This window comes from Oratosquilla oratoria, unplaced genomic scaffold (assembly GCF_046742065.1).
Source record: "Oratosquilla oratoria isolate Oo_2021 unplaced genomic scaffold, ASM4674206v1 SCAFFOLD64, whole genome shotgun sequence".
Classification (NCBI taxonomy): domain Eukaryota; kingdom Metazoa; phylum Arthropoda; class Malacostraca; order Stomatopoda; family Squillidae; genus Oratosquilla; species Oratosquilla oratoria.
The window spans coordinates 430,048-454,602 of NW_027467728.1; the positions used below are offsets into that span (position 1 = coordinate 430,048).

Sequence of the window (24,555 nt, forward strand, 5' to 3'; positions counted from 1 at the left end):
AGCGTCGCGAATCCACTTGCTCCTCATGACGCATACGTGTGCGGCACCGTATGGAAGGGGTTAAATTATCATATCGTCGTCGTCGTCGTCGTCATCGTAAAGTCGAACAATCTTAAGTCGCGGCCATCGTAAGTCGACGTTTACCTGTATATATATATATTACATATATATATATATACACATATATAGATATAAATATACACACATATATATATATATACAGGTTGTCGTCGACTTACGACCGAGTTCGGTTCCGACAGACAGGTCGTAAGTCGATCTGGACGCAAGTCGGACTTTATATATATACAGTATATATTACCCTTTATATATTATTTTTGTTACTGTATATATATTGCATATTTTGCATACTGAAATAATCTTAGCATCTTTGAACTATGTTTTATAGTATTTATAACCTTTTCATAATTTTATCTGATTTTCTTTGGGAAACGTAGCTTAGGCCTAAGCATACTGAATAAAATCCTATCATCTCTGACCTATGATACTAGATACTGTATTTTTTAACATTTTTATTATATTACCACCAGACTTTCTTTAGGAAACGTATGCATACTGAATAAAATCGTATCATCTTTGAGCTGCGTTCTTTATTCATTAACTTTTTTATAATTTTCATTCGGAAACGTAGCCTAGGCCAACGCATACTGAATAAAGTCCTGTCATCTTTGACCTACAAATACTTTTTTGTTTGTTAAATTAAAATCACTGCAAGGCACAATTAGGAAAATTTCTATTTCAAAACATTTTTTTCGTTTACGTAGTATACCGAAAATATCGTTATCGACAATAGACTAGGCATAAACAAAGTTTACTGTTACATTTTATAATCGCAACACATAAAAATACAAAATGCTGTACCGAACATATTATTATCGACAACAGACTAAGCATAAAAAAATTTACTGTTACATTTTATTAATTGCAAAACATATAAAAAATACAAAATGTAAGGTAAAATTTTATTTAATTAAAAACAAATTCTTTTCGTTTACGTACTGTACCGAACATATTTTATCGGCAACAAACTAGCCTAGGCATAAAAAAAAAGTTTTGCTGTTACATTTTATTAATTGCAAAATATATGAAAATACAAAATGCAATGCAAAATTAGGAAACCTTTTACTTCAAACAAACAAAATGAAAGAATATTTAGCTGGCTGAGATGCTGACGCTGCCGGCAGCCTGCCAATACTATCGTACTTGCGTCTCGCGGCGTGCAAAGTAATTGTACTGCACTGCCAGGCATAACATTACAATTCTGTTACTCTATTAAATGTTAAATATTATTGCACTATCTCGTGGTCGTAAAGTCGATCAGTCGTAAGTCGACAACTACCTGTATATATGTGTGTATATATATATATATATACACATATATATATATATATATATATATATATATATATATATATATACAGACGCTCCTCAACTTACATTTTAGTTACGTTCCAAACGGCCGAACATAACGTGAAAATGAACGTAAGTTGTTACTGTACGTTCCAGTAATGTATAACCGTTCATACTGTACTATACTGTACATCCATAAATTCTATTACCGTATCTTATAAAACACCCCTAAATCATTAATTATAAACATAACATTGTAAAATAATAACATTAATTTCAAATAAATTAAATTCAAGCAACATAAAGTGAGATGGTGGAGGAGAAGTCAAGGCACATTCAGTCTGTCGTTTGTGCCATGTAAACAAGGGACGCAGCATCATGCGTAAGTATCGTTTCAACATCTCGTACTACAGAGAGCGCGCTAAACTAAAAAATTCACAAAAAAAAATTACAATTAGTTTTTTACAGTCAGTTCAAACGTAAAATCGAAAAAATGTAAAACGAATAAACGTAAGTAGAGGAGCGTCTGTACATATATATATATTACAGGTGAAAAATGTAATCACACATGTCAATCACGTTAAAAACCACTGTTGGAGTAGAAAAGACTGGAGACGGGGAATCTATTTTGATTGCAAACTGCAATCCTCTACTGAAGAGGATTGCAGTTTGCAATCGAAATATATAGATTCCCCGTCTCCAGTCTTTTCTACTCCAACAGTGGTTTTTAACATGATATACATATATATATATATATATATATATATATATATACACACACACACACGATAGTCGAAGTGACAGCGAAGATTGGAACTCCAGAAAAAAATTAATATTCGTGGATCTCAACAATGAGGTTGTATTAGTAGGGAAGGGGAAAGCTCATGGTGTAATGGGAAGGTGAAGAAAAAGGAGAAGAGGAGGGATTACTGAGAAAAATGGAAGGAAATGAGGAAGAGGACAAACGGGCCCCGGACATCAGGAGGAATGTCAACAAAAGATGCGCAGACGACAGAGGTGAAGTCAAAGAGATTAGTAAAAATGTAAAAATTAGAAATATAGAGAAGAGCAGCACAATGGAAGGTGGAGACAATTATTCTATGGATTTAATGAAGGAGGAGATGACCTCCATAGAAAAAGAGGTAAGTGGTTGGAAAAAGGTTCAGGAAAATAACAAAATTGAATTTAGGGATATAGTGAAACAACAAATGAAGGAACACACTAAGGACACAGTTATTAAAGTGATGAGAGAGAAGGACAATATAGTAAGAGACTTAGCAGATAAAATGAAATGTATAATTATGTTAAGACTGGAAGAGAAACATGATCCACATAGGGCTACAAGAGTAGGAGAGGAAAAAGAAAGAGTGAACAGAGTACTAAAAATATTTCAAGAAGGTGAACAGGAAATAGGGAAAGAAATTGAAGAAATATATAGGCTTGGGAAATACAATATAGATAAGACCTGACTAATTAAGGTTAAATTCAGGTCACAAACAACAGCAGAGAATGTATTATCAAAAACAGGAAAACAAGCAGAAAGTGATCAGTGCAAACAGGTATGGATAAAAAGAGATAAATAAAGATGAAAGAGAGGAAGAGAAAACAAAAAGAATCAAAGCTAGGGGGAAAAAATGAGAACAGAACAGAGTCTGACAAAGAGAAATTCTATTGGATAGTGGATATAAAGTGAGGAAATGGTTCATAGGAGAGAAAAACAGCAGGGAAACAGAGAACAGGATGGAGGTAACAGAAAATTAATAGTGTCCTTCACAAATACAGATGGATTAATAACAGGCTTGAATGAACTGAATGATTACCTGAACGAAAAAGAACCGGAACTAATGGGAATTGTAGAGACAAAATTTAATGGTCCATTACCACCCAACAGTGTAGGACATGGTGCATATAATTATTGGATTAGAAACAGAGAAGTTGTTGTTGTTGTCGTCCCCTAGACTGTCTGTCCGAGCAGTCCCGTCTCCCCAAGGAATGCCACAGCCGAAACTGGGTTTTCCCACAAATCCTTTATAGAGTGTATGTTGTATTGTTTGCGTGCATGATTGTGTATAATGCAGTCTTCCATTATGTGTTGTATGGTATGGGGTGAAGTGTTACATCCTGGGCAGCTGTTCACAATGCGGTCATCCAGCCTCTTCTGGTAGCTTAGAAGTGCTGGGTGGTGGCCGCACCACAGTCTGGCCAGGTGGACTCTGTCCATTTGTGGGAGAGAGGATTCAGAAGGGTGGATATCAGAGGGTCTGGCATGCAGCAGTGTGTTGTCTTTCAGTGTGTTAATGGAGCGGTGAGTGATATGATTATGAATATGTTTCCGGAGGCTGGTATTTAGTGGTTGTGGAGGAAGAGAAGAGAGTATCTGTGTGTAATACAGGTCTTTGGGTGTTGTTTTAATGTTTCTTGGTGTGTGTGGGTGTTCTGCTATGTAGTGTAGCGGGTGTGATGTGTTTGTGGTGGCTGCAGCAAGTGTTTGTGTGCCTCTCATGTCGAGGTGGTCCTTGACTTTGAGGACTTTTGTTTCATGGTGTAAATGGTCTGTAGGTGTTGTATTTGTGCAGCCTGTAATTGTTTTTAGGGCTTTGTTTTGTATGATTTGAAGGGTGTTGTGGTGTGTCTCACTGAGATTAGGAGCCCATGCAGGACTCGCATAATTCATCACTGAGCGTATGCATTGTTTGTATATTGTTGTATTAGTTTCTTTGTTTTGTCCAAATGTTGTTCCAGTGATTGACTTAAGTGCGTTAAGTCTAGGTATGCATTTGTTTTTTATGTTTGTGATGTGTTGTTTGAAAGACATGGATGTATCGTATGTTACACCAAGAATTTTCGGTGTGTTTGTGTGTGGTATTAGTGTTGTTGATGTAGAGATGAGGTATGTATTTGTGTTCTTTTGTCCAGTTGGTGAGAAGTGTTGCTGTAGATTTGGTTGGAGCTATTTTGAGTCTGTTTGTGATGAACCATGTGTTGAGTGTATCAAGGTATGGCTGGATTATTTCTGCAGCTTTGTCTGTGTTACGATGTGTGCATGTGATTGTTATGTCGTCTGCGTAGGAAGAGATTTGTATTTCTGAGGTGTCTGGTGTGGGTAAGTCATGCATGTATAGATTAAAGAGGGTGGGGGATAGAACAAAGCCCTGTGGTACTCCATTCTTAATGTTTCTTATGTGCAATGATTGGCCATTATATGACACATAAGCATTCCTACCTGCCAGATAATTGGCCAGCCATCTTTTGGTGTTATTGTGCATGTCTGTGTTATATATCTTATTTGTTAGGTTGTGGTGGGGGATAGCATCAAAAGCTTTACTAATGTCTAATGTTATAAGAAGTGTTCTGTGGTGGGGCCTATCTGAATTGATGCCATCTAAAATTCTTTGTGTGAGGTTTATCAGAAGTGTGTTTGTGGAGTGTAGTGGCCTACAACCGAGTTGTGAGTCAGCAAGGGGAATATGTGGTGTGACAAGTTGAAGTATTAGGCATTCAATGACTTTAGAGGGGGTGAAGAGAAGTGTGATTGGGCGGTGTGATGTTGGGATTGTTGGGTCTTTGTTCGGTTTTGGAATGGTGATTATTTTACCATGCTTCCAGATGTCGGGTATAGTGTTGTGTGAATAGCTGTAGTTTGCAATGTTTGTGAGTGCGTGTATACCCTGTGGTCCAATGTGTTTTAGGTGGATGTTACTTATGTTATCAGGGCCACAGGCAGATGAGTGCTTGAGATTATGTATTATGTGTTTTGTCTGACTGTCTATGAAGGGTATATAGTCTGAGTCTGTGGGAAAGTCTTTCTTACGTCGAATAGTGCATCGGTCATCAGGGTGAGAAGTGAGATGGCTTGTCTGTGCAAAATGATTTATGAGTGTGTTTGCTTGTTGTCTGTTTGAGGGTAGATTGTCTGTTGTTGTGATTATTGCTGCGTGAGAGCGTGTTGTGTTACTGTTGGATAGTGTAATGCTGTTGAGTGTTTTGTACAATTTGCTGGTGTTTGTTTTGTGATCAAGTGTATTTATAAAGTTTTGCCAATTTTGTGTTTTTTGTTTGTGTATTTTATTGGCAATCACAGTGTTTAGTGTTTGTATTTGGTCTGCTATGTTTTGAGGGATAGGTGTGGGGGTATTGTGTTTAAGCGTGTCTCGTTGTCTGATGAGGTCTTGGATTTCTGGTGTGAAGTTGGGGTTGTGTGATTTTCTGTTGCCTCTAGGGATGTATCTCTTGTCTGCGTTTTGTATGATTGTATTAAAAGTGTGCACAGCATTGTTTATGTTTGTGATTGGTGTACTGTTAAGTGTTTCAAAATGTTGTTCTGTCTCTTCAGTAAAAGCTTCCCATTTAGCTCTCTTGTAATTGGTGTACGTGTGTCTGTGGCCAACTGGGGTGCATCTTGTTTTGGTGGTGATGATGATTGGAAGGTGGTCAGAACCAAGGGTTCCGACCATTCTCCATGATGTTGTTGGGGTTAGGCAGGGGGAGCAAAACGTGATATCAGGAGAGGAGGGAGTGTAGAGGGCTTGGTGTGGGATATATGTATGATTATGTGTGTTGTTCATGATAGTCAATGAGTCAAACTGAGTCTGTATATCAAGCCCTCTGTCTGTGTCAGGGTTGTCGACATACCAGGCAGACGACTTGGCGTTGAAGTCACCACCCATGATCAGGTTGGGGATTGAGGCTAGTTGGCTAAATTGAGGCCTGAAGGTGTTTGGAACTGTGGGGGATGATTGGGGGGGAATGTACATGTTAACTATTGTCAGTGTTGATTTGTTGCCTGTGCGGATTCGAATGGATTGGATTTCTGTAGTGTTATCTGTGGTAGGGAGGAGAATTTTGGTTGTGGCACTAGTGTCTACAAAACAGATGGAGTGGTGGATGAGGGTGATGAGTCCATTGCCGTTGGTCTGTTCTTGTCTGATGGTGGTGCAATTATGAAATGATGGTGTTTTGTGTGTCTTAGTTTTGTTTCTTGTATATCTGCAATGTGTATGTTGTGTTGTTTAAGAAAGTGTTCGAGTTCATGTTTTTTCGTGTTAATACCATCAATGTTGTGTTGTAATATGTTGATGTTGTGTGTTCTGTATGTGTTGTATGTTGCTGTTTGGGGTTGAGGTTGGGGTGTTAATGGGGAAGGTATAGGATCTGGGTTAGAGGGGAACAAAGGAAGGGGAGTACTGATTGGGGATAAGGGCAAAGGGAAATTGGGAGTGGGTAAGGGTGCTGGCTGTGGTTGGGGAGGTGGGAGTGGGGTTACTGGAAGGCAGGTAGAACATTTCCAAGTGTTTGTGTATTGGTTTGTGTCAGCAAGTGTTGTACAAGTGAGGTGGGCCCAGTTTTTGCACATATTGGAGTGAACTGAGCCCTCTGTCTGTCTGCTCGAAGTAATGGGTTTAGAGCATGTTGGGCATGTGTATTTTGTGGTGGGCCCAGGATTGCTCTCTACATCTCCGGCTAAAAGTAGAAGAAGAGGGGTGATCGCTGGAAAATCACCCCTTGGTGCAGAAAAAACATAACATTGCATGTTGAGAAAAAGGATTGTGGTACTCCCCAAGGCAGTCGTAGCTCCTCTTGGGGATTGGTGCCACCTGTGTAGAGCCGGTGGCCAGGGCTGGTTGCCGCCGTTTGGCCCCCAACTCTTGGGGTTGGGGGGTGGTCCAACGACGTAAACGCTGCGGCTCCAGGACCGAAACAGAGAAGTAAAACAAGGTGGTGGAGTTATGTTCCTGACTAAGAAGGATATAAATGTGAGGAATGTTACATATGGAAAGAATAGAGTGGAAATGATCATGATGGAAATAGAGGACAGGGACAAGAAGAGCAGGAAGTTTGTAGTAAATTATGTGCCTCCTAAAACGACTTTGTGGGAAGAGAGAGAACACAAGAATATGTTAGAAGACATATGGATAACACTAAATAAGATAATGGAAGATGGAAGAATAATTATAATGGGTCACTTTAATTGCAAAGAAATCTGCTGGGAAGAAATGACAGTGAAGGGTGGAGATGACCTATGATTATAGAATATACAATGACACAATGGATACAAGAGAATACTAGGTACAGAAATGAGGAAAAGCCATTGAGACAAGACCTAATAATCAAATCAGAACCTGAAATAGTGGACAAGATTGAATATAAGACACCACTAAGTAAAAGTGACCACATAATAGTAGAACTGGAACTAAATGAAGAAAAATACACGAGAAAAAATGAACAATAATAAAAAATAAAAAAGTAAACTAGGATAGGATAGACAAAGAGGAACAACAGTAGAAGAGAAATGGAAAATTTTGACAACAATTTATAAGGAAGGAGTGGAAAACTGTCCCAAGACAAAAACAAGAAAAAGGATATGTAAAATGTTGGTACAACAAAAAATGTAGAGAGTTAAAAGATAATAGGGATAATGCTTGGATAAAATGGAGGAAAGACAAAAAAAAAAAAAAAAATGGAAAATAGATTATAGAATTTACTGATTATAGAAAGACAAAATATGTACAAGTGCGTAGAGAAGAAAAGAGAAAACATGAAAAGGATGTCATAGAAAAATGTAAAGATCAACCAAAACTATTCTATAGATTTGTAAACAACAGACTGAAAAACAAACAAGAATTAGTGAAACTATGACAAGGAGGAATAGAATACACAGAGGAAATAGAAATGGCAGAATTATGAACAAGCATTTTAAATCAGTGTTTTCAAGGCAGAACATACAACTGAGAGATGACGAGTGGGAGGGGAAAGTCCCCCCTATGAAAGAGATAGAAGTAACAAGAAATGAAATAATGAATCACTTGAGTAATCTCGATGTCAGAAAATTGCATGGTCCAGATGAAATGGCAAACTGGATTTTGAAAGAATGCAGGGATAAACTATCAGACAAAACAGATAGTCTAATAAGCAGTTCATTGAAAGAATGAAAAGTTCCAGAAGATTGGAAAAGAGCAAATATAGTACCAATATATAATGGGGGGAACAAAGAAAACCCTACAAACTATAGACTGGTCTCTCTTACAAGTACAGTAGCAAAAATTTGTGAAAGAATGATCAAAATTATGGGTAAAGCATTTGGAAAAAAAAAAAGTGTACTAAATCCGAGGCAGTTTGGATTTAGACAAGGAAGATCATGTGTCACAAACCTGATGTGTTTCTATTCAAGACTAATAGATATAATACAGGAAAGAGATGGATGGGCTGATTGTGCATTTCTAGACCTGAAAAAAGCTTTTGATAAGGTGCCACATAAGAAATTACTAAAGAAATTAGAAACTGTAGGAGGAATACAGGGCAAACTACTTAAGTGGATGGAAGACTTCTTGCATGAAGAAAAATGAGAGTGGTGATAAGAGACAAACATTCCAGTTGGGATGAGGTGATTAGTGGTGTTCCAAAAGGAACAGTACTGGCCCCAATAATGTTTGCTATATATATTAATGATATGGATGAAGGAATTGAAAGTTATATGAGCTTCTTCGCAGACGATGCAAAAATGTAAAAAAAAAAGTGAACACTGAAGAAGATTGTGAATCACTGCAAAGCGATCTCAATGAAGTATGGGAATGGAGTAGGAAGTAGATGGAATTCAACATTAAGGAGTGTAGTATAATGGAATTTGGAAGAAGCAAAAAAAGGAAAAAAAAATTAGTGAGATCATATACATTGGGAGAGGAAGAAATTAAAAAAGTGGAAAAAGAGAAGGACCTAAGAGTCATTATTATGAATAATATGTCACCTGAGAAACATATAAACAAAATTTTTGGAGAAACTTATAATTCAATAAGATCAAAGTGACATTTACATACCTGGACAAAGAAATGGTGAAGAAAATACTAGTCACTTTGATAAGACCAAAATTGGAGTATGCAGTGACGACATGGTCACCAAGTACAAAAAAATGTATAACAAAACTTGGAAGAATACAAAGAGCAATTACAAAATTGGCACCAATGCTCTCAGGATTATGATATGAGGAGAGGCTGGCGAAACTTGATCTGCAGACATAAGAGCAAAGAAGAGAGAGAGAGAGGAGACTTGATAACTATTTATAGAATCAACTTATACATGGATGGGGTAGTGCGAGAGGTAAATGCAAGGGTAGTGGGTCAGGGATTGGAGGTAGTTAAAGAAAATGGAGAAAAGTGGGAGGTGAGCCAGTTGTTGTTTGCGGACGACACTGCACTTGTGGCAGGATCGGAGGAGGGATTGAGGAAGTTGGTGACAGAGTTAGGGAGAGTATGTGATAGAAGAAAGCTAAAGATAAATGTGGGTAAAAGTAAGGTGATGAGATGTACAAGGGGTGAAAGTGGCAGTAGACTGGAAGTGAGCATTAAGGGAGAGCGACTGGAGGAAGTGGATAGTTTTAGATACTTGGGTACAAATGTGGCAGGAAAAGGTGGAGTGAAGGTGGAGGTAGAATGTAGATTGAGAGAAGCGAGTAAATGCCTTGGTGGATTAAAGAATGTAATGAGGAATAGACATTTGGGAATGGATGCTAAGAGGAGACTGTATGAAGGAGTCATTGTGCCAACAGCACTGTATGGGGAAGAAACATGGAACATAAGAGAGGAAGAGAGAAGGAGTTTCAATGTGTTTGAGATGAGGTGTCTGAGAAGTATGATGGGGGTTACTAGGCTAGAGTGAGAAATGAGGAGGTGAGGAGAACAGGGGTGGAAAGGGAGTTGGGAGATAGGGTTGATGAAAGAGTATTAGGATGGTTTGGACACATGGAAAAAATGAGTGAAGAAAGACTAGTAAAAGAGGTATGGAAGGCAGATGTGGAGGGAGTGAACATGAGGGGACGTCCGAGGATGAGGTGGATGGATGGGGTGAAGGGGGCTTTGGGGAAGAGGGGAATGTCTGTTGAGGAAGGACAGGAGAGGACAGAAGACAGGGGTGAATGGAGAATGGTTGTATATGGATGATGTTGTGATGCATGAGGTGGAATGGGTGGGGGGATGGGGGGTGAGGTAGTATGTGTGAGCAAAATTTGACGCAGCCCGAAGGGATTTCTCCCCGTCTTCTCCTTTATGCATGGGGGGATGGAGAGAGGGGGTCGCCGATTTAATGAAGTGGCCTTGCTGTGGATGTGCTGTGTCTTGCGACACTGCTTCTGACCCAGGGCAGTGGACAAGGTGCAGGGATGACCCATCATCCAGGAGGTGCTAAGATAAGAGGGAGGGTGGAGGGGTGTGGAGTGTATTCAGGGATGGAATGGGTGGGAATGATTTTATGCCTTTTCCTTTTTGGCTACTTCCCTTGTAAGGGGGAAAAAGCCTTGGTATATATCTGTATGAAAGGCATGGAAATTATTGATAGAGAGGATCTAATAAAATGGGATAGTAGAGAATACAAGAGGACATGGAAAGAAAATCAAGAAAGACAATTATAGAAGAGACCTGAAAAATAACAGCTTTCCCCACAGGATAATAGATGTTTGGAACAGATTAGATGAGAATGTGGTGTGTACAAAAACAATACACAAATTTAAAAACAGTCTAGATAAAACGAGATATGGAGACGGGACACCATGAGCATAGCTCCCCTTCCCGTAAAATACAATTAGGTAAATACACACACACACACAAATATTTACATACCAACCACTACATACCAATGCTACATCCCTAAACTCCAATCACTCAACTCACTAACATGCCACATAATGACAGATGATCTAAAGTCACATCACCCAGTTTGGCTTAACACACAAAACAGCAAACCAAAGAGGACACAAAATACTAGAACAACTCCCCATGGTGGGTTATGGATCAATCTTCCTGATGTATCAATCACAAGCATTCTCAATAAACTGTAACTCCCATGAAGAAATAATAATAATAATAATAAACAAATACAGTATAAGCCCATTTAACTGGCACGAGTGGGACCAAAGACATGCCGGAAAGGGGAAATCCCGGTTACGAGAAGGAATATTAAAAAAATACATTTATTGCCTTTATTCATAGAGTACTTAAATAAAATTCATTCAATGGCTTCACTTTTGTTGTTTATTTATTTACCAGTATATTCATATTTATTTATCTTTATTTATTTTCATGAAATCACGTATGTCTCTTTGTTTAGAATGCTTGTCTCTCTGCATTAAAAATTCATTTTGAAGACAGTGAAGAGACATCACGTCGTGAGTCCCCATGTAAGTGCACTGCGCCGCAAACTTGATAAACGTTGCCAATCCTTTAGCAGCATCCTTCCACGTTACTCTTGGCTCTGGGTCATCTTCCTCTTCACTATCAGAGAGGGAAAGAAGATTAGAATGCATCCATGTAACATACCCTAAAAAATAGAGATGTGAATCTTTCATTATCTTTGCCATGACGGCAAACGTTAATGAACATACCTGTCTATGAATTCCTTGACTCCCCTGACACATCAAGTTTGCGTATTCCATGGCGAATCTTGAATTTGTGTAGCCACCCTTCAGAGAACTGACTATCTTCAATCTCCATCTTCGTGGCAAAGTCCTTAGCTTTTTCTCGAAGAATCGGGCCCAATATCGCTGCTCTTTCTGACCGCTTCAGGCAGAACCACTCATACAGCACTTTGTCTAAAGTGTCCACACGTTTTTGTTGTAGGGTGCAGCATTTCTCGGCAGCTTTGGGGAGTCTGTTTCTTTGATGAAGTCCCGCAACTTCTGGCTTTGGGCCTTGATGTCGTATATAGTCGACGAACCAGTGTTAAACTCTTTCATTAGTAGCCTCCTGTTCTCTCCTTTATTCAGGCACTTGCAGATTTCCACCTTCTGCTGGAGAGTAAGCACCACATGATGAAATGGCTTGGAATGACTGCACTGTATGAACACACGTGCAAAATTGAGAGGAGTGGGTGTGGTGTGCAGCTGGGGGAGGCGGGTTAGCTCGCTCTCGTCTCACCGGCGCTGCGTGGGCGTGACTCATGTGCACATGTTGTGAGGCTCATTTGCGCATGCGTCGGTGCAGCGCTCGCCACCCCACGGCAGCAAGTTCCTGGAAATGGTCTCCTTTGTTTGCTGTCAGTATGTGTGTGTTGAGAGAGTTGCTAATAGACAGTTGCACGCTTAACATCAGGCGTCTTATTACAGTGGGCACTGGGCCTGACAGAGCGGTGGGATTTGTGGGAGGTGGTGGGAAAGATGCGCGCTACCTCTGGCGGCGGCAGGAGTGGCGCAGGAATTTTATTTTATTTTCTTTCTTTTTTTCGAATTTTTACATTTTTATACAAAATTGTTATTTCCTCGTGAATAATATGCCGATTATAAGAAGGAGCCGGATACGAGAATAACGGATAAAAGAGATTTTACTGTAAATAAATAATTACCTAACCAAACAAGCAATGTACATGCAATTGTTACCATGTTTATTGATACCAAATACTAGACATCTTTAAAACTTCAAATTCTTGTGTATAGATACCTGACAGCCTGAAAACATCTTTGTGGATCATTGGAGTACAGCTGATCAATGTAGCCTCGGCTATGTTCCACATCCTGTAAGAAAATTTTCTATATTACATTATGTTTGTATAGGTGAGGAGCTCATTCCAGGCCCTCAGTTGTAACTTAAGACATTACCTGTCCTAAGTGCTCTGTTCTATAAACAAGTTTCCATTGTGCAGTGTCTCATTAAAATGAAGCCAATAACTGGTTCCATTCATCTATGGAACCAATGATTATAACCACTGAAATACCATAAATTCATTACTTTGGTTTCTTGCCAATTTGATATCTATAACTTTCTTTGTTCAATGTCTGCTGAATGAAAGCTCAAATCTACAAGGGTTGTCCAAAGGAAACCTTATCATATACTGCAATGAAAGGCTGATGAAGCATGCATGTGAAGGGAGCACTGTATAAAAGTGACTGAACTTTAGTCTATCATTTACCACATCACAATTGATCATCAAGTTAGATGGGTTAATCTATATATAAGAGAGCTGTCTGTCTGAAGCCTTCCAAAATGGGACCTTTCGCAGTGAGCGATTTGATACCAGACACAGCCAGATTTAATTCTTGCCGGAAAATAAATACTTTTTTGGGCAAGTTTTATAAGCTTACAGAGGTGTATCGTTGTACATTATTGTGTCTGAAATTTAAGTCAATTAATTTCATGATTGCAAACGGCATATAGCATTGTTTGAGCCTCTATTTATAATTACAGATGATATTCATAAAACAGCCTATAATTGTATCAAGCCAAGCAATTTGTCATTTTCTACCGACTTCAATGGATGTATACTGATATATACTTTCATTTGAATGCACCAAGCAATAGGCAAATCCATGTAATGTATAGAAAATATAATTTTGCATCGAAGACTTAATTTTTCCGGTACGATTAACATGTCTTTCTCTTACTTTTTCTTGAATCTGACGTGCAGTCTGCAATGGCACACGTAAAATTAGTCATATTTGTTTGAAAATAGCTCCCAGCAGATCTCAGAAGCTATTCTTTACACAAACGTCGCTATCTTCGTACGTCCGCCATCACTGTTGTTATCTTTTATCTCACTGATTATCTTCATATACAGGACGTGACAGTGATATCCATTATTTTTCAATACTCTAAGATAAAATGCACAAACTGAAATCAACATCCTCTTATTTTTACTGCTCCTACTTACTTCAGTAAAAATAATTACCTAATTTTAGTTTTACCTTATAATTAAATTAACAAAGCCTTATCACACACCAGTAAGTAAAAATTATAACATTAAGTCATGTTTTCAATTTTAAATACATTTATGCAGCAATTTATGTCTACCTTTTTTTGAATATCGGTTTCCAAATTAGCTAGGTCACCCCTTTGCCTCGTGAAATCCAAGACAATTGAAAATTCTAGCGCTAATAGGAATCTACGAGCCTGACTGCGAAAGGTCCCATTGCTGATGACTGATTGGCTGAGAGTGGTGACGTCACAGCAACTGAGACGAGTGATTGGCTGCGAGCAAATTGAGAATGGTGATGTTACAGACACATAGACGACTTATTGGCTGAGAGCAGTGACGTTACAGCAACAGAGACAACTTTGGCTACAAGTGAAGTGAGCTCGCCCAAAGGGTGAATAAAATGTTCCCAATTCACAGGTGATGGCCTTTTAGAAATAAAAAAAGATGACATAGAGCATCTGAATGCGAGTAGATTATCTATATATTCACAAAAACGTTATTATTTAATTTGGATGAACACAACATGATGTCATGTCTTTTCAGCACATTCAACATGACATCACATTGTTGCAAAGGAATCGAAGTGGTTTTATTCAATTCAGCAAAGCAAACCATTAACTCCAGAACTTTTTACCATTTGAATAATTTTACTGGCATTGTTTTTCACACAAATAGAAATTTCTTGAAACAATAACGGAAGTGCCCAACGATAGTAATCACAATCTATGCAAATGTTGATGAATAAGAGTGACTCATCAGTTGTCAGTCTGTAATCAGCATTTGCCTGGTGAATACTTATCAAATATGTTCCCTAACTTTCTACTATTCCACTATTTGAAATGTTATTACCATAGAAAAAAACAAAAGAGTAAATGCAAGGAGATTGACTAAACAGTTGAGAGGAGCCAGGCAAACCAAAGAGCAGAGAGAAGAACAATGTAGGAGAAACACTGAAAGGCGTCGTGAGCTTCGCCTTGTGCAATTACAGGAGCGTCAAGGACAGATATTGGTAGAGGATGCAATTTGACATTGCAGTGCAAGGGAACAAATGTCTCAAGAACAACCTGAGAGGATACAACAACAGGATGCAGCACAGCACAGAGTGGTACGTCAAATGAATCAATGACAGACTTTCAATATGGCTCGGCAACGTGACATAGATAGATTTCTACAGGTTGCTGTTGATGCTGCATGTCATAGTTGTGGCCTTATTAAAGTACGTTGTTGACACTGCAATGCTTTGATGTTTCTTGGAGAAAGAACTGGGGTACACCTAACAATCCCAATTTTGGAATTTGCTGTAAATCAGGAGTGATTCGTATTACAAATATACCTGAGTTCTTCAAGAGCTATCTGATCTCTACATTACTGACACCCCAGAGGTGAAATATTTCAGATGCAATATTAGAGGGTTCAATAGTGCAATGGCAATATGCTCTATGTAAGTAGATGATGCAAAAATATTAAGAGGAATTTTAATTACAGATTCTACAGAATTGGTGCTCCTTGGAATAAATTATGAACCCTCCCATCCTGCTTACAAACATATTTCTATGATCCTGAAGAACAAATACAACAATGAATTGGGAGAATGTCTCTCAATAATGACGTTTATAAAGACATGCGAATAATTTTGTTTCCTTATCTTATTTTTTATTCATCCTATCATTTTATTGTGAGAAAATAAAATCATATACCATTAAGCATATATATTTAATAAATTAAAGTGCACATTAGGGCTAAATCCTGTTATCAAAGACAACAGGTAATGTACTAGTAATAATAATTGGCATGAGGAAGCAAAGAAGTGTATGGAAGAGAAGAAGCAGGCTTTCATAGATTGGTTACAAATTAGGACAAGGGAATCGTATGAGAGGTACAAAGTAAAGAGAAGAGAAGTAAAGCATAAGATAAAGGAGGCAAAGAGGAGAGCAGATGTGAAATGGGGTAAGAGTATGACAGAAAATTTTGAAAGTAATAAAAAGATGTTTTGGGAAGAAATTAAAAGAGGAAAAGGAGGCGAATCAAGTAGAGAAGTAAAGGTAAAAGGTGCAGATGGAGAGATGATAATGGGAGAGAAGTAAAGGTAAAAGGTGCAGATGGAGAGATGATAATGGGAGAGAAGGCAGTGAGCGGACAGTGGGAAGAATATTTTAGGGAGTTGCTAAATGTGAAGGAGGATGTGGAGGGAAATATAATTGTAGTGGGAAGCGCTAAGAAAATAACAGTGATGAGTGAGGAAAATGGAGGAGAAATAAGGAAAGAGGAAGTGAAAACAGCTGTTAAGATGATGAGAGCAGGTATGGCACCTGGGTTAGATGGATGCCATGAAAAATGTTTAAAAAAAAGGAGGTACAGTGGTGATGGACTGGCTGGTGAGGTTATTTAATATCTGTTTAAAAGAGGGCAGAGTACCAGAGGACTGAAGGAGTGCCTGTATAGTTCCACTTTACAAGGGAAAAGGGGACAAGTGTGAGTGTAGTAGTTTCAGAGGGATCAGCTTGTTGAGTGTAGTTGGGAAGACTTATGGGAGGGTCTTGATTGAGAGGATTAGGAGAGGAACAGAGGGAGTAATTGGTGAGGAACAGTGTGGTTTTAGGACAGGTAGGGGTTGTGTAGATCAGATTTTTGTGGTAAGACAGATATGTGAGAAAGCTATAGGAAAAGGTAAAAATGTTTTTTGGGATTTTATGGATTTGGAAAAGGCTTATGGCAGGGTAGACAGGAGGGCACTGTGGGAGGTATTGCAGATATATGGGATAGGAGGAAAGCTGTTAAGAGCAGTCGAGAGTTTTTACGAGAGTAATAGAGCTTGTGTTAGGATTAGAAATGGAGAGAGTGAATGGTTTGAGGTAAAGGTGGGACTTCATCAGGGATGTGTTATGTTGCCCTGGCTGTTCAATCTATACATGGATGGGGTAGTGCAAGAGGTGAATGCAAGGGTAGCGGGTCAGGGGTTGGAGATGGTTAAGGAAAATGGAGAAAAGTGGGAGATAAGCCAGCTGTTGTTTGCTGATGACACTGCACTTGTAGCAGGATCAGAGGAGGGGTTGAGGAAGTAATTATCTTGGTGTAATTATCAGTAATGATCTCAAATCATCCAAGCAGTGTATTTCAGCCTCTGAGAAAGCAAATAAGATTCTAGGACTGATTGCACGATCTTTTGACTTCAAAAGTCCATCACTCATTAACAAGCTATATAAATCGTTAGTTCGTCCACATTTGGAATATGCTGTTTCCGTATGGTCACCGAATCTCATTAAAGACATTGACAGACTGGAAAAAGTACAACGGCGAGCCACAAAACTAATTCCAAATATCAAAAATGAATCATATGAAAATCGACTAAAACATATGAATCTGTTTTCCCTAAAAAAAGCGTAGACTCAGAGGTGACTTGATACAGGTCTTTAAAATTCTAAAGGGAACTGACATCAAAAGTGACAAAATTTTCACATTGAATGAGAATCAGACAAGAAACAATGGTCTCAAACTGTCCGCAAATAGATTCAATTTGGAAGTGGGTAGAAACAACTTCGCCAACTGTGTAGTTAGTGAATGGAATAAACTTCCTGCACAGGTAGTGCAATGTAGTTCAGTTCAAAGCTTTAAAAATCATTTAGATAAACACCTAAGCAAGATGCTGTAGTGATTATAATTTATTTCATATTATTTGTTTTTGTTTTGTTATCATTTGTCTGTTTGATTCTCATTTATCATTAGTTATAGGTCAATTTATTATTATTTACTATTTACCTGTTTGTTTATTATTTAACTACACCTATGCATTTACTTATGTATTTTATTTGTTATTAACATTAGAGTTTTTATTTATTAATTTATTAATATTATGATTTTTTTCCACATCCAACCTAGGTATGGACCAAAAGGTCTCCTGTTGGCATGCTCTGCCTTTGTAATACTTTGTGACAGAGTTTGAGAAGCTGAAGCTAAATATGGGTAAAAGTAAGGTGATGAGATGTACAAGGGGAGAGAGTGACAGCAGGCTGGAAGTATTAAGGGGAGAGAGACTGGAGGAAGTGGATAGTTTTAGATACTTGGGTGTGAATGTGCCAGGAAAGGGAGGAGTGGGGATGGAGGTAAAATGTAGATTGAGAAAAGTGAGTAAATGCCTTTGGGGGATTAAAAAGTGTAATGAGACATAAACATTTGGGAATGGATGCAAAGAGGAGATTGTATGAAGGAGTGATTGAGCCGATAGCACTGTATTGGGCAGAAACATGTAACATAAGAGAGGAAGAGAGAAGGAGTTTCAATGTGTTTGAGATGAAATGCCTGAGAAGTATGATAGGGGTTACTAGAGATAGAGTGAGATATGAGGAGGTGAGGAGGAGAACAGGGTGGAAAGGGAGTTGGAGATAGGGTTGATGCAAGAGTATTGGGATGGTTTGGACACATGGAAAGAATGAGTGAAGAAAGATTAGTAAAAGAGGTGTGGAAGGCAGAGGTGGAAGGAGTGAATATGAGGGGGCATCCTAGGATGAGATGGATGGATGGGGTAAAAGGGGCATTGGGAAAGAGAGGAACGTCTGTTGAGGAAGGACAGGAGAAGACAGAAGACAGGGATGAATGGAGAAGGGATGATGCTGTGAAGCATGAGGGGGAGTGGGTGGGGATGGGGGGGTGAGGGAGTATGTATGAGAAATAAACTGATACAGCCCAAAGGGATTTCTCCCCATCTTCTCCTTTTCTGTATGAGGGAAAGGAGAGGGGGGGTCGCCAAATAAATGAAGCGGCTTTACTGTGGATGTGCTGTCTTGCAACACTGCTTCTGATGCAGAGATGACCCGTCATCCAGGAGGTGCCAAGATAAGAGGGAGGGAAGAGGGTAGAAGGCAGTGGAGTATGTAGGGGATGGAATGGGTGGGAGTAGTTCCTATGCCTTTTTCTTTTGGCTACCTCCCAAGTAAGGGGGAAAAAACCTTTGGTATATGTATGTAATAAGAATTGATGCCTCAATTTTCATTTAGTGTTAAACCTGTAGCCTCATGGTAGTTTGCAATGGTCCCCAGGCCCTCCCACAGGTTTCTCTGGGAAGAAAATTTGGATTGTTGTCTATATTGTATTGGTGTGGGACTTTCTATGTCACCAGCTGAAAGTAATAGGAGGGGAATAGGTGCCAGTTATTAGCTCTCTATGTGTGGAAAGGTACAAGAAATACAAATGAAAATTATAGAAATCTTGGGTCCAGTCTAGCCCCTTAAGACAGCACCTCCTGATGGAAGTAAGGGAGTTCTGGGTTTTGAGAATGGGCAGTTTCATTGTCCATCTTGGAGGAAACACCACATGCAGGTACCCATCATTGGTCCCCACTGGATGGGTGCACCTAATAAATTGTAGCCAAGTTGAAGGATCTTAAACAGTAAAGTGTTTCCTTGAAATTGTATTTCAGATTAGGATAACTAAGTTTCTGAGACTTTTCAAATACTGCAACAGACTTAAGAGGAGGATTATCTGAACTGTACACATTGTCACAAGTGGTGTAGAAGAACACCCACCTAAGACTATCCCAAAATTAAAAGGACTAATATCAATGAATGACTATTATGCTGAGAATGTGCAAGCTGTTGATGTTGATTTATATATAGCATTACTGTACTGATCTAACTGACAGGTGAAAAGGAAAAAAGGGTTCTGCTCAAGGGGTCCTGTCTCTGTCTCCATGGGTCAACCTTGGCTTTACATTCATTAATGCATTTTGACTGGATTTCTTCAAGACTATTCCAAAAATTTATGTACCTGTCCACTAGAGCAATGGAGGAAACCAGTCACACTCCAACTAGAGACCCTCCATCCCAAATACATATTTACCTAATTGTAAAGGCCTGGCCACATTCAAACTACTCCAGATGTAACCACCACTGGCTGGACACAGAACGCCTCACACTACTATGCCCCATACTAACAATACCCAGACAACAACACAATATCTCTTCTCAAGTGACTTGTGGTACTAACCAGAGGCTTTTGCCAGTTTCCTGGAGGCCATGGGTCTTCTATATGAAACCAAGGGCAATGTATTGACAGACTGAAAAGAAAAAGAGCTATGCTAAAGCAGGGCCTATCTTTTTTCTTGATTATTTCCTCTTTCAGTCTGTTTCCAAAGTTGGTTGAAGCATCTCTATTAAAATACATATATTTACATACATATATATGCATACATATACATATATATATATATATATATATATATATCTATATATATGTATATATATACACATACATACATATATACATGCACACATATATCATCGTCGGCGGTGCATTGTAGTCCGATGATACCATGCTTCCTCCTATTCATAGTGTCTGAGATGGTTGTTGTCCAATTTTGGTGTAGAGTTTACTATGGCATGACGCTTCTTTCTATTTATGGTGTCTGAGATGGCTGTGTAGTCCAATTCTGGTGTTGATCTTTCTGGGGCATGATGGGCACTGGATGGATGGGGGGAGGACGAGGGGCGGCGAGACAAAGTCTTCTGAGTTGCCGTTTTTCCTCATCTCTCTCGTTTCGCATGATCTCGAACCTCTCCGTTCCAGCCCGAATTGTGTTGCGCCAGATTGAGCAGTCACTGGAGACCTCTTCCCAGGTCTCTGGCTCAATTGTGGTAGACCTCAGGGTGGCCTTCAGCTGGTCTTTGTACCTTAGGACGGGACGGCCACGTGGGCGTCCTCCTGTGGCCAACTCGCTAAAGAGGATTTGCCGGGGCAGTCTTGTTTCTGATACATATTTTGACACCCTTCTGAAAACTTGTCTTTTTCAGTTTTTCCTGTAACTTGTCATTCTCCCATTTGTCAGTGCTGTGTTGTCTATGAAAATATGTGTGACAGAATGTCACTAACCCTGACACTGTGGGCATTTATCATCTACTTGGAAGCCACTGCTTGAGTGTCCACCACACAACTGTAACAAGAAAACTGAAGATGTACTATGTCACCACAAAAACCATGTTGCATCAATCTATGTTCTTTTAATGCTCAAATGTTGATGAAAAGACAGAAAAAATGTCATAACAGATGATGAAACCTGGGTGCATGGTTATGATGATCCTCCATTATGGGAAAGGTGGAGGGGGAAACACGGGTCTTTATCTGATTATCGAGTTTATTCCTGACCGGTTTCGCTTACAATAGCTTCTTCAGAGGAGTGTTACTCTGGGTCGAAGTTGGCGGTGTATATAGTGAGTCAGGCCCACGTTCCCTCCTTGTGGAGTGGTTGGTGGCTGGTTCCAGTACATGTCAAACAGCACCGGTACAATATGATACAATAAAAGTAATATAATAATAATACAACACACGATCTATGATACAATATACAATATAAATTATAATATACAATATAATATACCAAATCATATCATGGTATATCACATTATAATACAACATAATAATTAGCATCGATACATAATCAATAATAATAAGAATAAATATGAAAATAAATGTCACCGTGATATTTTGTCACCGTGTTATGTCTGAGTTGTCCTGGGCGTCTTTCATTCCGTCCACTCCATTTCTCCCATCTCCCGGCCCGTGCTGTGTCCGGCAGTCATGTGTGAAACATCACACATGACTGCCGGACACTGCACGGGCCGGGAGATGGGAGAAATGGAGTGGATGGAATGAAAGACGCCCAGGACAACTCAGACATAACACGGTGACAAAATATCACGGTGACATTTATTTTCATATTTATTCTTATTATTATTGATTATGTATCGATGCTAATTATTATGTTGTATTATAATGTGATATACCATGATATGATTTGGTATATTATATTGTATATTATAATTTATATTGTATATTGTATCATAGATCGTGTGTTGTATTATTATTATATTACTTTTATTGTATCATATTGTACCGGTGCTGTTTGACATGTACTGGAACCAGCCACCAACCACTCCACAAGGAGGGAACGTGGGCCTGACTCACTATATACACCGCCAACTTCGACCCAGAGTAACACTCCTCTGAAGAAGCTATTGTAAGCGAAACCGGTCAGGAATAAACTCGATAATCAGATAAAGACCCGTGTTTCCCCCTCCACCTTTCCCATAATTTGTCCCAATGTCTCTAGATCCTCCATTACTTATATACATATAAAAATAGGCCAAAAGGCCCTTTCCCCTTTTCAAATTGGGTGGCAGTCAAAGCATATACCCAAACTACACCCATTCCACACACACACACACACACACATTTATATATATATATATATATATATATATATATATATATATATATATATACACATGTATATACGTGTATATATATATATATATATATATATATATATATATATATATATCAATCCATTTGTTGTCCCTCCCACCTTCTCCCCAATTCAGATAAAGGATCATCTCTCCCTCACCATATTTGTGTGGGTCAGAGGCAAAGCATCAAAACAAAGCACTTCCACAGCAGGGCCAACAGCCAAAACTTGTTTACCCTCATCACTTCATTTCATGACAAAACCACACATCCCACCCCAACCCCCTTCAGCCATTAGAAATAAAAAGAGCAGAGAGGATGGAATTGTTGGGGAGATGCATCATTTCTTCATCCATTAATGACAATAAAATTCCAACTACCTGGATAAAGAGCCCACATAATAACCAAATTAAAATCAAATAAACCACCAGAAAACCCTGCATCCTACAGACCAATCTCTCTACTCTCCACTATATCCAAATTGATGGAAAGATCAGTAGGAGAAAGCAACACATGTAAACTACCCATCTCCTCTAACCAACATGAATTCAATGAGGGTCACTCCACCAGCATGCTACTCACAAAAAACAAGCGTTTGAGGGATTTAATACAAAAGCTCCACCAGAAAGAACAGTTATGGTAGCTACAGACATAAACAAGGCATTTGATAAAGCTCTCAGATATATACTGTCAAATAGATTAGATATATAATAATGCCAAAAAATCATTAACGCACTTCTTATCAGTTACACAATGTAGAGTAACACAATATTTCTGGGACTAAAAGACTGTGCAGTGGAGACCTCCATTGCTATTCAACTTCCTCATTAGTGATCTCTCAAAACCAGCCCCAGAATTTCACACCAAAGCACTAACTTATGCAGATGACCTGATACTAATAACAATAACCCAGCATAAACACTACAAAACAACCCAAGACAGATAAGAACAATGGCTCTATGAGGTCAAAGAAAGGAAGCTTCACCCCAGAAATCATCAATAACATTGCTCACCCTACACAACAATGAAACAAAAACCATCCAACAGGAAATCATCATTCTTATATCTTTTGAGGCTTACAGCACACATTCCAGTTTTTTCATATTATTTTCTGTGATGGCTTGTTCTTGTAAAAATGGACTGGCATGCTAGCCAGTATGGGGTTCCTTCCAAAGGGAATCCAACTAGGCAAGAACTATACAAGTGAAACTAAACAGCCAAAACTGCCCACTGCAAAAGAACCATAAATGTTAGGCCCACTTTTGGCACTCGTATGACCTTCAGCCCACATATAAATAATGAGATAGTAAAAATCAACAAGAACATAAGCATACTAAAATCTAATCATAGTCTACAAACAATTCATTAGAACTACACTTGACTCTTCCACAACTTGGTTCCCAACAATCAGCAACAGACATTTTATAAACTATACAAAATAATGCTTTGAAAAGTAATATCAAAATACATCAAAACCACCCAAACAGGACACCAGCACTCAGAAATAAAAATTCTCCCCCATAGGATGTTACATGTGCATGAAAGGTATACATTTCTATGCTAGAGCCCTCAACCCCACTCACCTATCACATTATATCACACAAATATAACCAGCAGAACATAAAAAACAAGAGCAGCATACTAAACAAACATGTTCAATAATCTACCACCAGTACCACACAATATATCTACATAAAAACAGAAAAATAAGCTCTTCAAGACAGACTACCATAATCACTACTCCACGAAACCTTCTCTGCCCCAGCATAAGGCCCACAGGAAAATCCCTCTCACAAGAAGCAGGAACCACAATAGCACAATTGTATACAGGACACCATCCACCTCTAAAAGAATTCCAATACAGAATAGGCTTGGCCATAGAATCAAACTTAGATATAACCATCAAACTGAAGACATTGAACACCTCATCCCATACTGCTCCAAACTATCCCAAGTCTTGGTAAAATTTTAGAAGTGCACACTTATGCAACATACATAGATATACCATACCAATAACTTTTTCCCCTTCACAAGAGAGGTAGCCAAAAAATAAAAACATAAAATCCATTTCCACCCATTCCATCCCCACATACTCCACTCCCTTTCACCCTCCTCCCTCCCTCTGATCTTGGCTCCTCCTGGATGATGGGTCATCCCTGCATCTTGCCCACTGCCCGGGGTCAGAGGCAATGTAGCAAGACACAGCACATCCACAGCAAGGCTGCTTCATTTAATTGGCAATCCCCACTCTCCATCTCATGAAGAAAAATAGAAGACGGGGAGAAA

The 24,555-nt window shown here is 38.9% G+C and overlaps 1 protein-coding gene across 1 annotated transcript in view; it reads right to left on the reverse strand.

Moving 5' to 3' along the window:
• The window catches only part of LOC143023823 (armadillo repeat-containing protein 8-like), an 83,187-nt gene that overhangs the window by 54,414 nt on the left and 4,218 nt on the right, over positions 1-24,555 (reverse strand). The window contains exon 2 of the mRNA XM_076182447.1: positions 12,786-12,859. Within this exon, the coding sequence (XP_076038562.1) occupies positions 12,786-12,859 (74 nt within the window). The remainder of the gene's footprint in view (positions 1-12,785; positions 12,860-24,555) is intronic.